Consider the following 12,725-nt stretch of genomic DNA (forward strand, 5'->3'; position numbering starts at 1 on the left):
AAGAGGGATGTGGACAACATGGAGAGGGTCCAGAGGAGGGCCACTCGCATGATCAGGGGGCAGCAGGGTAGGCCCTACGAGGAGAGGCTACAGGACCTGAACCTGTTCAGCATCCACGAGAAGGCTGAGGCTGAGATCTAGTGGCCTGTTACAAACTAGTCAAAGGACACCAGCAGGCATTGGGGGAGTCCCTGTTCCCCCGAGCACTACCAGGAGTGACCAGGAATAACGGTCACAAGTTGGCAGAGGGTAGATTCAGGCTAGACATCAGGAGGCGCTACTTCAGTGTCAGGGCGGCTAGGATCTGGAACCAACTTCCAAGTGAAGTGGTGCTGGCTCCTACCCTGGGGGTCTTTAAGACAAAGCTAGACAAACACCTTGCTGGGGTCGTTTGACCCCAGTACTCTTTCCTGCCATGGCAGGGGACCGGACTTGATGATCTGCTCAGGTCCCTTCCAACTGTACCAGCTATGAAACTATAACCCCTGCCTACTTCCTCCAGGGGTGTGTGCAGTGGTGGGGAGCAGTTCCCCCTCCCCCACCACGTGCGCCCCCTGGACAAGCCACCAGTGGCTCCGTCCTGCCCCCTCCCCCGTCTCCAACATCAGCCTAAGCCCCACTCCCTCATTGTGAGGGCTTCAATCTGCACCCTACCCCATACCCCTCTCTTGCCCCCCCACCTCCAACTTACTGGCTGGACGCTGCTCTCCAAGCTGCTGGGCTGCACATCTGCTATCAGATTTGTATTGGCTGATACAGCTGGTTAATAATTAGCCATTGGTATTAGCCAAAAAAATCTATTGGTGCACCCCTAGTACTCTGCCACTGCCCACTCATTGAAAGGTTGATATCAGGTTTGTTTTCAAAATAAGGAGTCCATTTAGAATTATGCTGCAAAACACAACCTTTTATCATATTTTGAAATAAAAGCTGTCTTGTTTTTCCTAAGAGCCACCTCTTGATAGCTCTGATAGAACAGCTAATATTTATCCTTGCTTATATTGAAAGTTAATTTATCACTGGATTTGCTTCAGTCCAGTCATATTTGAAATATTAGCTTGTGTCTGAAGAATCTTTTCCTATTAAATAACACCTAAAAGTGCATTTGGCAACACTTTATTCAGTCATTTGGTTAGTTTATGAAGGTATTCATATAGTAATAGATTAAAAAAAAAAAACAAATGGGAATGTGATTGTATAACCATAAATGACAGAGAATCATCAGGGTTATTTGTACTAACGGAAATTACTTTTAATTTATTTTTAGACTTGATGGAAATTTCAAGTTGACTGTGTACGTTTAAGCTTGCATTAAATTTTAATGATTTAAAAATGAAAATGTAACCCTTATTTACGTAGACCAGTGGTTCTCAACCTATTTACCATAGCGGACCACACTTGCAGCTCCCAATGTATTGGGCTGCATCCCACAGCTGAGGCGGCCCTCAGCTGCCAGGGCTATGGGAAAAGAGCCTGGACCTGCAGCCCCCTGCTGTGCCACCATGGAGCTCCTGGTAATAGCTTAAGCCTTGCCCACTCTGCTGTGGAGGCCCCCAGACAGGGCGCCCCAAGCCTGCAGCATGAAGCCCACATTTGCCCCCATTCTGCACCCAAATCTCGGGGGCACATGCCGCCCCCCAATGCCTCCCTCCCTGGGAGTGTGTGCAGCAGCAGGGAGTCAGCCCCTGCTGTCCCCTGGATGAGCTGCCTGCCACTCCATCTTGTTCCCCAGCTAGGCCCTGTGGCCACACATTCCCACCCTGGCCCTGGGCCCCATGCACTGCCCCAGCTGGGCAGCACCCCCTAACCCTAACCTGCCCTACTCTGCTGCCTCCCACCCTCCCTCACCATTTTGTAATGTCCAAAATCTACCAAAACGGAATATACTTAGCATATGGTAATTCTCCTGGTTATTTATAACTTGTGTGTTTAGTGGAGTTAATTTTTGAGGAGTTTAGCTGATGGCATAATCCTGTTCATGGTGAACAGGAATTTGTAGTGCTGGACAGCATCAAATTCTGGGTGTGAAACTAATGCTGTGTCTTAGTAATTTAAAAACTAACAGTGTTTATTAAATTGCAGGCATACTCAGAATAGTTCATTTGAAAAACTTAAGTGCTTTCTGATTTAGAAAGTGAAGCTTTCCTTTGTATTTGTATGCTCTCTCATGGCAGGAAACAATGTTTCAATAAACCTTGAGGTAGATCCCAGGCATCCAGCTATGCTTCCTGAGTGTTTCTTTCTTGGTGCAGACCATGGTAAGGAATCTTTTCATATCTCAGGCTTAGTGGCTGGTATATGGTAGTTTACTGAAAAGCTTTAATGTGTTAGATTTAGTTGTTTGAAGTTCTGTGTAGAATATAAAGTTAAAAAGATTGGTGCCTGCTGCACAAGCTCTCATACAGGCTCTTAATGCAAGAGTGAATTTGTTGCATGCTATTCTGTACTGCTAATATGCAGGTCTAAAATGATTTAGTCTTTTCCAAACAATATCAGGGAAACATTGTGTCCTGTAAAGAATTATTCAGAAAGATAATTATGTAATCATCTGTGTGTCTATTTTTTCTATTTTTTGTTTTAGTGCCAAGTAAATGATTACCAATTCCCTACTACTGTGTAAAAATGTTTTTAAAGTATTCTCTAAACTTTCTCCTCCTTGCTAGTTTTGGGGTGAGACTAGAACATATCTTAATTGATTTATGATATCTCAAAGGTAATGCAGTTGTTAAATCAATTTCCAAATCTAATAATAGGCTAGGTTTTAAAAAAGGTACCTAGGCATTAAACAGTTTTAAAGTTGGTCTGTATGTGCTAAAATGTAAGGGTTGTTTTTTGTTGTGAAGAATGTTTTAAATACTTTTCTATATCGTTTGCAGTAGTAAATCCTTTGAAAATTAAGCTGAACAACAATATGCACTTGTGGTAAGTGTTTTCAGCAGTAAGATTTTTAGTTTAAAAACCTCCCCTTTGCTGTCTCAGTTTTAAAGTGTTTTTCCCCCCTACTTGTAGGAATCCAGAAGTCCACTTATTACAAAACTTGAAGGAGGTTTTAGAAATAGAGTTCCCATCTCGTGTTGTGCTAGAAAAGTCTGTAAGTTGCTCTTTGTTAATGTACTATCCTTATTTCTGAATAACACAGGCTGATGACACAGTGGTCATCTTGTATCCATGAACAGTAAAGGGGTACTAAAAGGAGATTGATGCATAGTAATAAAGACTTCTGAAACTCAAGCATTTTCAGAGCTTGTTAAACTTTGGTCACCGGTGCACACTCCCATATGGTCTCTAAAACAGTAAGGCTTCACTATTGCAATGGAAAAGCAAGTTCCAGAGTAGCTAATTAGATATAGAAAATCCAAACTTCATTCTGTTATAGATGCAGATGACTTAAATTTCTAATTAGGTAGAGCTACTTAGAGGGGACAAGAGGCCATCCAAATAATGGTGCATTTCAGACCAACTTGGAATTAATTTCTGACAATGCTGTAACATTGGATTACAAGGTTGGCTCATACTTGTGAAAATCTAGAATTCTTAAATTAAAAATTAATATCTTGCTGTGAGGCTGTGTGTCTAATAAAGTGACAGTTCATTGTAGTTTAAAGGGATGAGGCCCAAGAATATTAACTACTGAAGTTAAAAAGCTGCAGGTGCGAGTCTGGACATTGATTTTAGGCACAGGAGTCTGTTAGGACAAAAATGACCTTGCTGATTTTATTTGTCTGCTGTAGAAGGAACTAACGCTAATCTTGGAATGAGTAAAATGCACTTTAAACTCATTTAATAGTTTATGTAAAGCATAATTATTCTACTTCTCTCTTTTTTTTACTTTGATCTTGGCTAATATATAAATAACACTTATCAGTTCATCTGGTCTGCATCTTTTTAGGACTTTTCTATGGACTGTGGCATCTGCTATGCTTACAGACTTGATGGCACTGTTCCAGATCAAGTATGTGATGATCCACGCTGCGGACAGCCTTTCCATCAGGCTTGCTTATATGAGGTAAAAAAAAAAGTTATAATGAGAAATTCATTTAACCCTCATTCACAAACTATAGGTATATGTTTCTGTATCCAGTGCGTGACTGCATGATGGGTGCAACTCAGATTGCTTGAGTGAAGTAATTCATATGATTAACTAGGACTAGAGAAGGATTACTGGAAAAGTTATGAATTAGAATGACTAACCACCACTCACATATTCTTATTATTGCTTCCCTTCATGTTTCTTCTTACCATTTACTTGTTAGACTTTTCTTAATAAGGCACATTCTTTGCCTCAAAAGGCTTATTTAATTCTGTGGTTATAAAGGATCTAATTACTGGGGTTACCCCCATTTGAAGTCAGAGCTTCAGGAATACCACTATTTGGCTCTGAAAACCACCAAGGGAGTGGTGTGAACAGCCACTGAGAGTCAGTGGACAGAGCTATACTGCTTTTAGTTTCCAGAATCAGGATCTTCATAATGAGTTGGTAAATGAAACTGATCCAGCAGAATTGATCGTGCTTATGTTCCAAGTGCATGACACGTCGCTCTTAAATTTTCATTATTTTATTTTGTAGTGGTTACAAAGTCTCCCTTCCAGCAGGCAGAGCTTTAATGTTATCTTTGGTGAATGTCCATATTGTAACAAGGTAAGGAAATATTTTAGGAAGCGTATATTTGAACAAAATACAGCATTGGAGGATAGGAAAATCTCCCCTACCCTTTTTCCCTCCTTAAGCATGACAAGAAAATTAAAAGTTGGTCAGACTAACTTCTGTGGGAGGTTTTATGCATGTTTTTCCAGTGGGATAGAAATATAAAAAATATGAAGTAATTCTTCATACACGAGTATTTAATTATATTTGCTGAAAACAAAAGACCTAAATGTCTAGATAAAAATTAATACTAAAATTCTCTATCTTTAGAAGAGATTTAAACTTTTTTGTACTGCTCTCAGAAGGGACCCCTGCTTGGCAATATAACCAAACTGTATACCGCAAACAATCTAATTACTTTTTTTTCAATAATAAACGATTGTAGTTGATGGTTTTTAGTAAATCTTAATGTTCAGAAGGTCTGCATTTACACTATTATTTTACATAATCTTTTTTTAAGCCAATAACTCTGAAAATGTCCATGAAGAAACTTTGAAAAGAGCCTGAACATCTCTGAGAAGTCTTCAGTTGAACTATGAAGTTCAAAGTAGCGACATCAAAGAAAATATAAAGAAAGTAATATTAGTACCAGAAGTACAACTATAGTTATGCTATACCGGTATATCGCATCAGAAGATGCAAGGTTAAAACTACTGGATGCAGAAGTAGTTGTCATGCCACAGCTGATTTCTTGCAAAGATTTTGGTGAATGCGAAGTTCTGTTTTGGTGGTGTTTCTTTTCAACTTCCCAAAAAACTGTCTGGGGATGGTAGTCATGTCTTATGGGTTTTTCCTGCAGAAAAAAAGTTTCCAGGTTTAATTGTGAACGATGATTTGAGTCAAAACAGATTCAAAACAACAGTTGACAAAAGTTTCCAGTAATGGGCCCAAATAACTCAGCTCAAGTCCAGGCTAGGCTGATGCTGGAATCCAGTCACTGCCGACGCTTCTCCGTGCTGTATGGCTACAGTGGGGCATGGGCATGCCTCCACCACTGAAATCCCTTGGCTCTGCAAACTGGATTTCGGTTACCAATAGGCTGTAGGTGACCAACCCTTGGATTAAAATATTCTGCTGCATTAACTGTTAGGGGAAAACTTAGGCAAAGCAGTTCAGTGAAGTACAAATTCTGATTTGTGTCAGAATATCCTAATAGTGTACTGAATTGATACTGCTCTATGGATTTTGTAAACATGTTAGTCAGGTGAAACTAACGTGAAGATTTCTAAGTATGTAAATTCAGATGTGATTTCATCTGCAACTAGAAAGAAAATCTATAAAGCAAATCTATAAAGCACATAGAATAAATGTTTTGAAAAAAAATTAGAATTATTTTCATTTTTTAAAGCAATGGTTAAAGGTTTATATACTTTTAACTTTGCCCTAAGATTGTATACATTTGTAGTTTTCACAGTTCTTGCTCATAAAACTTCAGCTTGGAACTATATACTGAATTCTCAGGTTTGGTTCATCTGTCCATCTGTTCTAATACACTTTATTTCATTTTACTGTCATGGCACAGCTAAATTTATTCTGAGTCTTTATAGCTGTACTGGAGGACATTGTAGCATTATTTTTTTCCAGAATCAACAGCTTTCTGGCTACTTAACATAGGATGCATCGTCACCTCTGACTCTCACTCATTATTTAACCAAACACTCTCCTCCATGGATGCTGAAATGCCATTACATGCAACCTCTATTTCTGACTGCTTCTTAAAGGTTTTCTCTCCCCCTGCGTACTGTATGTTCTGTTCTTACTCAACTTTTCATTATGCCTGGGCCATCCTGCTTTCCTGATTACTTTGCTATGTGGACTATTCTCAAGTCTACATCTGTTCAACATTGTAACTACTGCATTTTTCTGGATGTACTGCCTCCTCCCCCCCCGCAATAAATTAAAAAGAAAAAAACTTCAAGGGCTAAAACAACTCTCCCTTCCCATTATGCACCCGTGCCTTTGACTGCAGTGCCATTACCAGGGATCCAAGTCTTCTATTCACTGGAAAAAATGCAGACTTTCTCCTTTAAAGGAGAAAAACATGGGTTTCCCTTTGCAGGCTGGCAGAATTCCAGTCTACAAGGGGATACTTGAGGCTGAGTGCAGTTGGAGGCAAGGGACACCACGAACATGTGCATGTGTACATGCATGTGGGGGCCAAGCAGCGGTGGAGAGCAGCTCCTTCCAGGTAAGTATGGGGGGGGGGAGGGCATATGCCCTCTGAGATTTGTGCACCCACATCAGGGCTTGGGGCTGCAGCAAGGCCAGACTAGCTCCAGACAAGAGCTAATTCCATGGCCCAGCAGGCAAAAGCACCATGCCCCCATGGTTGCCAAGGTGTGGCGCAGCAGTGTCATGGAGTTCTGCCCTAGCTGCTGCCAGGCAGGTATGGTGTGCCTCACATTGGTGGCTATGGCAACACAGTGCTCCATCCCATGCTGGGTTCTGCTCACTGGGCTGCAGAGGCAGCTCTTGCCCAGACCTGGTTCGGCCCAGTTGCAGCCCCGTGTCCCGACCGTGGGCACAGAAGTCTCCGGGCACACATGTCCTGCTCGCCCACAAGCTCACTCCCTTCCTCATAAACTGGGGGTGAAGGGGACTGAGAAGTAAGCAGTCCTAGCAGGGCCAGGGGACAGAGTTGGGAGTGAGGGATACTAGCTGGGCCACAGGCCTGGTGGCTGGGAATAGGGCTATGGCTTGGGCGTGAGGGGCAATGGCAGGGGCAGGGCACCAGCATATCAGGGCTGCTCAGCACCACAAAGCTGCAGGGGACTGGGGGGGACCTGCACCCTGGTGAGTGAAGGGGGCAGGGAGAGCTCTGGTTTTCCATAATGAAAGCAAAAACACCAAAATACGTAGGAATTTAGAATGTATTTTCTAAAATGACTGAAGCACCAGTAGGGTTCCAAATTGCTTTAAAATTGTAAATATCTCAATAAAAAGTTGTGTTCAACTGATATATAGTGGTGTTTGATTTTAATAGTGGAAAAACGTGGATTTTGGGGCAGGGTTTAATTGGAGAATTTGGGATTTTTAAACACAGAAAACCAGGATTCCTGCTCATTACCAACAGTTCCTCCCAAACAAGCTACTTCTGAACCTGTAACAACTTGAATGAAATTGCCCCTCTATCCTTCTCGCCCCATAGATAATACCACAACTCATACTGCCTTGGTAATGGGACTTCAATAAGCCTGGCTTCCTGCCAACCTGTTCAAAATGCCACCCCAAAAGAACTTAGACAACCATATATAAAACTTGCCACACTTATTCTTTTGCTTGGGCTTTGCTATTTGATGTTTATGCGCTCCTGCATGTAGCTATTGTTTTTTCTCTATTCCTAAACATCTTTTCTAATTTTATAGATCACACCATCAGTCATACTGCAAAAAACACCAAGTATACCTTCCTATCCTAGCCTTCTAAATTAAATGTAAAAAAAGGGCAAAAGTGTACATCCCAACACTACTCAACAGCAACAGGATCTACAAGGACTATATACACAGCTTAAGTTGTTACCCTTGAACAATGTTTGGGACCAGTGTTTCCTTCAAAATATGGGGAATGGACTACCTGGCTGGAAAACCAAAACCAGTTGCTTTCAAATAGAGTAACTTTGCATAGCTATGTGGAAAGCGAGAAGGAGGTAGGGTGGCATCCAGAAACGTTTACATCCAGTACCCCACAATAAAAAAATTCTGTATGAAAATAGCATCTGATTTGCCTCTTTCAGTCTGGTTAGTCAGGGCTCCAGAGATTGTTTCAGTCTAGCCATCTTTCTATTAGCTTTGATTCTTCCAAAATTGTTGTGCTCACCACTTGACTGACTGATGCCCTCTGGCACAGCTGTGCTGTTTCTGCTTCACTTTGCTGCCTTGTACAGGACTCTCAATACAGGGATCAGCAGACTGCACAAAGCAAAGATTTTTAGATGATTAATAAAGCTAATTTTAAAGCTAAATTTTGTGCTTAGTAAATAATTTTCTCAGTGAACTTTCAAGTCTTTATCCAATAATATTGCTTGGTGTTGAAATGAATCTGAAATAAGGAAGAGGTGACAGAAACAAGTCTTCTCTTCCTGAGGGGTGTTTTGTTCCTCACCCCACACTACCAAAACCTTGAGGGGATGTTTATTTCCCTTAAATTTTAAACTGAGCAGTAAGCACGATGACAGACGTTCACCCCTCTCTAACTCATAGTGCCTTGCATAAAGTGTCATGAGCTAGAGCACCCCCCACCCAAACCCAGCAGATGTTCACCTGTTGGGGTGGGGGAAAGGGGTGGAAATCAAGCTTGTCTGCTCCCTTGCCTCATGGCCTTCCACCCCACAGCTGCTCCAGCTGGGGGTCTGGGGGAGCTGGACCAAGACCCTAGGTGAGGGGGCTCTATTCCAAACCCCACCCCCAGCTCAGGCTCTCAAGCGGCCTGGCAGAACCTGGGAAAGGAGGGGTGAAACAGAGCCCCTCGTCTTGGAGATCTGGTCCATCCTCCCACTTGCAATACGCTATGCGGGGTAGTTGGCAGGGGCTGCAAGGTGAGGTGCTTTATTCCAGCTCCCACCCCCCAGCTCAAGTCAAGCATAGCAGCCAGGCACCTCCTGCTCCCTTTCCTCTCTCTGCTAATGGCCCACCTATGCTTGAAAAATTACCCCCAGGAGAACACAAGTTCCCTAAGGCAGTCTAAAGCAGAGTACCATAATCTGTTACCTGATCAGACAAGCTTTAATTTTTCAGACGATCAACCAGTTTAGAAGTGTGCCCATGCAGTTGTGCCCATGTGTTAGATCATGGCAGCAGAGCACTTTCAGGGGCTAGATCGTACAATAAAATGTCACTTCTGTACGTGCCCTAAGTCTACCTTGGCCTTGTATATATGGCAGTGAAGGAGTATTTTCAAACCCTTCACACAATAAAATTGAGCTAGTGGGCTACAATTAGTTGAATTCTGACTCTTCAATGCCTGAAGCCAGAATGTAATCATTTCGAGTTAAATAATGTTAAATATTATGCGTTGTTAAAAAAACAAAACACTACAGTCATGTACGAAAAACAAGGCTATTAGAAAATCCAGTTTCCCCCTATAATTAGAGAAGGTACATACAGTGTGACATGCTTTCAAACACTTACTTTGCTGGTGACCACTAGATAAGAGTGTGATTATTGGGGAATTCCTTAACACCTGGACTACAGGTCTAATGTTCAAGATTAGCTACGGAACTAGTACTACACTAATGTATGGATAAGGGAATAAATAAATTTTATATTTTTCTAATTTAATGTATTGGTTGTGCAAATCTAAACATATGCCAACATCCAGTACTCAGGGAAATATTGAGTTTGTTATTTTTGCAGAAAGTTTAAAGCCATCAAAGCAGATAACTTTTCAGGATTTCAAGTGTGCCGTGTATGTTGTGCACGTATGCTAATGCAGTGGTTTCCAATCTGGGTACCAACAAACTCATTTCAGGCATGCTATGATTTGGATGCTGCTGCAGCCAAGTTTAAATGCCCCACTCACTTGTGAAGGCAGATTAGGAAGCAGCTGTGACTGGAGCCACAGCCATTCCCAGGCCAACTTCATGCTTTTCCTGGCAACAGATGTGCAGGGCAGGTAGGACTGTCCCACATCCCTCTCCTGGGAAAAGCATACAGGGTCAGCCCAGGAAGTGCTGAGACAAGAGTGTGTGCTCAAGCTGTAGCCTTCTGCACTGCTCAAAGCTTCTTCCCACCCCCCAACCCACTGCTGCCTGATACACTACTTTGTTAACCCTTTCACAGCCCAGATCTACATGTCAATCAGTGGCAGCTGTGAGAGGGTTAATGCAGCGGAGGGCAAATAAGGGTGAGTGCCTGCAAGTCCATATGTGAGCCCATGCCACTGAAAGTAAGACTGCTCAGTTCTTTCCCCTTCACCCCATTCCTATATGCTCAGCACAACTCCCCTCTCATTCCCTCACCTTTTCCCCCTTCCCTGCACAAGGCTACACCTCAGGGATCCTTCGTTTGGCATTTGGGATGCTTCCTTTGAAATACTATCAGCCCTACTAATAGTTTATTTTCTCCCTCCTTTTTTTCTATCTGTGACCACAAATGGACATAGAATAAAATTCTGAACATGTATTCTGGTCAAACGCTTGCTGAATTAGTTATGGAGGGATGCCGTGAGCCTGAAAACGTTGAGAACTACAGTTCTAAAGTAACACTATAAAAATTCTTACCGGCTGTAGTTTGTCATGCTGAAGCATCCTGTTAAATTCAACCTCTTTCCCTTCATCTTGTCGTCTCTTTGTTATTATAGGACCAGTTTTTCTTAGATGGTTACGTTCTTTATCTTCTAGCTTCCCCTGCTTCTGCTGAAATTGTCTTCGTGTAGGCTTTGGTAAATCACCCTGTATGTTTAATGTATGTTTGTTTAATAGCATGGCATAAGCAAAAACATTCAACACATCCAACAGAAACTTGTGTTTAAAGTACAGCACAAAAATGCAAGGGTAAGCTTTAAAAAAAGACTGAAAATGGAAGTAGAAATGCCAAGGAAATTGTTGTCAGAAAAGCCTTTCCTGAAAACAGGACAAAACTAGCACTTAGATATGCTGCTGTTAGCAAGTATATGATTGACTGGGGAATTCTATGAAGCTTTCATTTTAGAATTATTTTGGTTATCAAGATAATGAATTAATGGGAATGTAACTAGTTTAAATGATGAACTATAAATAAATCTTATACCATTGCAATGAGTCTAAGGAAAACCTGTCCAAAATGGCAGTAGTCAGCCTCCAGTTCATGGGCCAGATCCAACCAATAGCCAGGTCATGGAGCCTGCAGGTCTCCCTACAGGTCCAGAAACTGTGGTGGGATTTGTCGGAGGGTAGCAGCAACATTAATTGCTGCTCCTCCACTGCCAGCTTTCCAGACCCTTGGAGAGCCTCATGGGCTGGATGACGTGGTCCTTCTAGACAGTATCACAGTTGGCATATTGGGTCACTGCAGCCAGATCCAGTGAGTGGGGTGGGACTGGGCTAGCATGCCAGATCACACCCACAGGATGACCCCATGCACCACCCTTGCAGCGGATCAGGCTCGTGGACCAACCCTGCACCAATCATCTGGTGGGCAAGGCCAAAAGGTTGAGCACCCCTGGTATTAAAACAATTAAAGAATCATGATGAACTCTTCTAGTCAAGATAATTCAACTGCAGTGAAAATGTGTATTTTCCCCATAGGCTGCTAATATGTGCTGGGAAGTATGTTCTAAACGGTTTCAGTAGTTCAGCCAAGTTTTTCTCAACCGTGTGCCCGTTTTTTTCATGTGTAACCTGTGAAGTAAATGGAGCTAAAACAACTGGTAAGCTACATGGTGCTGTTCAGTACTTCTGGCATACTGAACAACTGAACAGCAGTAATATTGCATGCGACCCTCTGCACAAGGGCTTTTTCTTACTATAGCTAGTAAAAATGAAATAAATCTGCCTCCTTTTCATGTTATCAATTAATTAGGCACAAAACTGCAAATTTCACAAAGAAATTAAGTTCTTTTGAAAAACCTCAGTCTTACTGAAAGTTACTAATGTTCTAAAAGTCTGAAAAATAATTCACGGCTGAAAATAGCATTTAGGCACCTTTGAAACATATCCTATTTCCACTAGCCTTGTTGAAGGAAAGACATTCTGTCCATGCTGAAATATGCAGGGTGGTATAAAAAAATATAAGGCTGCAGTAGTCTTGTGTGAAATGTCATATCTGAAATCTATCAGAGGGTCCTGTGTGTGCTCAGCCTTTTTTTCTTTAACAGCTTTATCCCCAGTGGTTTTAGTCCTACCATTTTAGAAATCTAAAAGGTCCATTTCTTAGAAATGTAGTAAACAAAATAGAAAAATAAAGATTTGGTCTCTCTCACTGCAGACAGGAAGTGACGATGAAACAGTGAACTAATATGACAGGGTTTATGATAGCTTGGTATGGAAGCAATGTGTTCAAAGTATTCTGATTAGAGCTGAGCAAGAATCTGGGGGCACCTATACACATGCAAGGAGGATGCTCTGAGATGCTGCAGGTGCTTTAATTAGAGTGGCTCCAAGAGC

At 41.9% G+C, this 12,725-nt stretch overlaps 2 protein-coding genes across 5 annotated transcripts in view; one reads left to right on the top strand and one right to left on the bottom strand.

The window, feature by feature from the left end:
* Nucleotides 1-5,211, top strand: part of FANCL (Fanconi anemia complementation group L) — a 60,525-nt gene extending 55,314 nt beyond the window's left edge. The window contains exons 9-14 of one of the 2 annotated variants that reach the window (XM_019549244.1): nt 2,175-2,258; nt 2,877-2,922; nt 3,010-3,091; nt 3,890-4,006; nt 4,568-4,639; nt 5,106-5,199. In XM_019549244.1, the coding sequence (XP_019404789.1) occupies nt 2,175-2,258; nt 2,877-2,922; nt 3,010-3,091; nt 3,890-4,006; nt 4,568-4,639; nt 5,106-5,141 (437 nt within the window). In that variant the 3' untranslated portion in view covers nt 5,142-5,199. Of the gene's footprint in view, nt 1-2,174; nt 2,259-2,876; nt 2,923-3,009; nt 3,092-3,889; nt 4,007-4,567 lie in introns of both variants that reach the window. The other variant, XM_019549242.1, reaches the window with a different exon arrangement.
* Nucleotides 5,025-12,725, bottom strand: part of VRK2 (vaccinia related kinase 2) — a 69,825-nt gene continuing 62,124 nt past the window's right edge. For 2 of the 3 annotated variants that reach the window (XM_019549239.1, XM_019549241.1), the window contains 2 exons: nt 10,863-11,033; nt 5,025-5,438 (listed from right to left, as the gene is read on the bottom strand). In XM_019549239.1, coding sequence (XP_019404784.1) covers nt 5,202-5,438; nt 10,863-11,033 — 408 coding nt within the window. In that variant the 3' untranslated portion in view covers nt 5,025-5,201. Of the gene's footprint in view, nt 5,439-8,461; nt 8,554-10,862; nt 11,034-12,725 lie in introns of all 3 variants that reach the window. The other variant, XM_019549240.1, reaches the window with a different exon arrangement.

Source organism: Crocodylus porosus, unplaced genomic scaffold, assembly GCF_001723895.1.
Source record: "Crocodylus porosus isolate Cpor-Errol unplaced genomic scaffold, CroPor_comp1, whole genome shotgun sequence".
Taxonomy (NCBI): Eukaryota; Metazoa; Chordata; order Crocodylia; family Crocodylidae; genus Crocodylus; species Crocodylus porosus.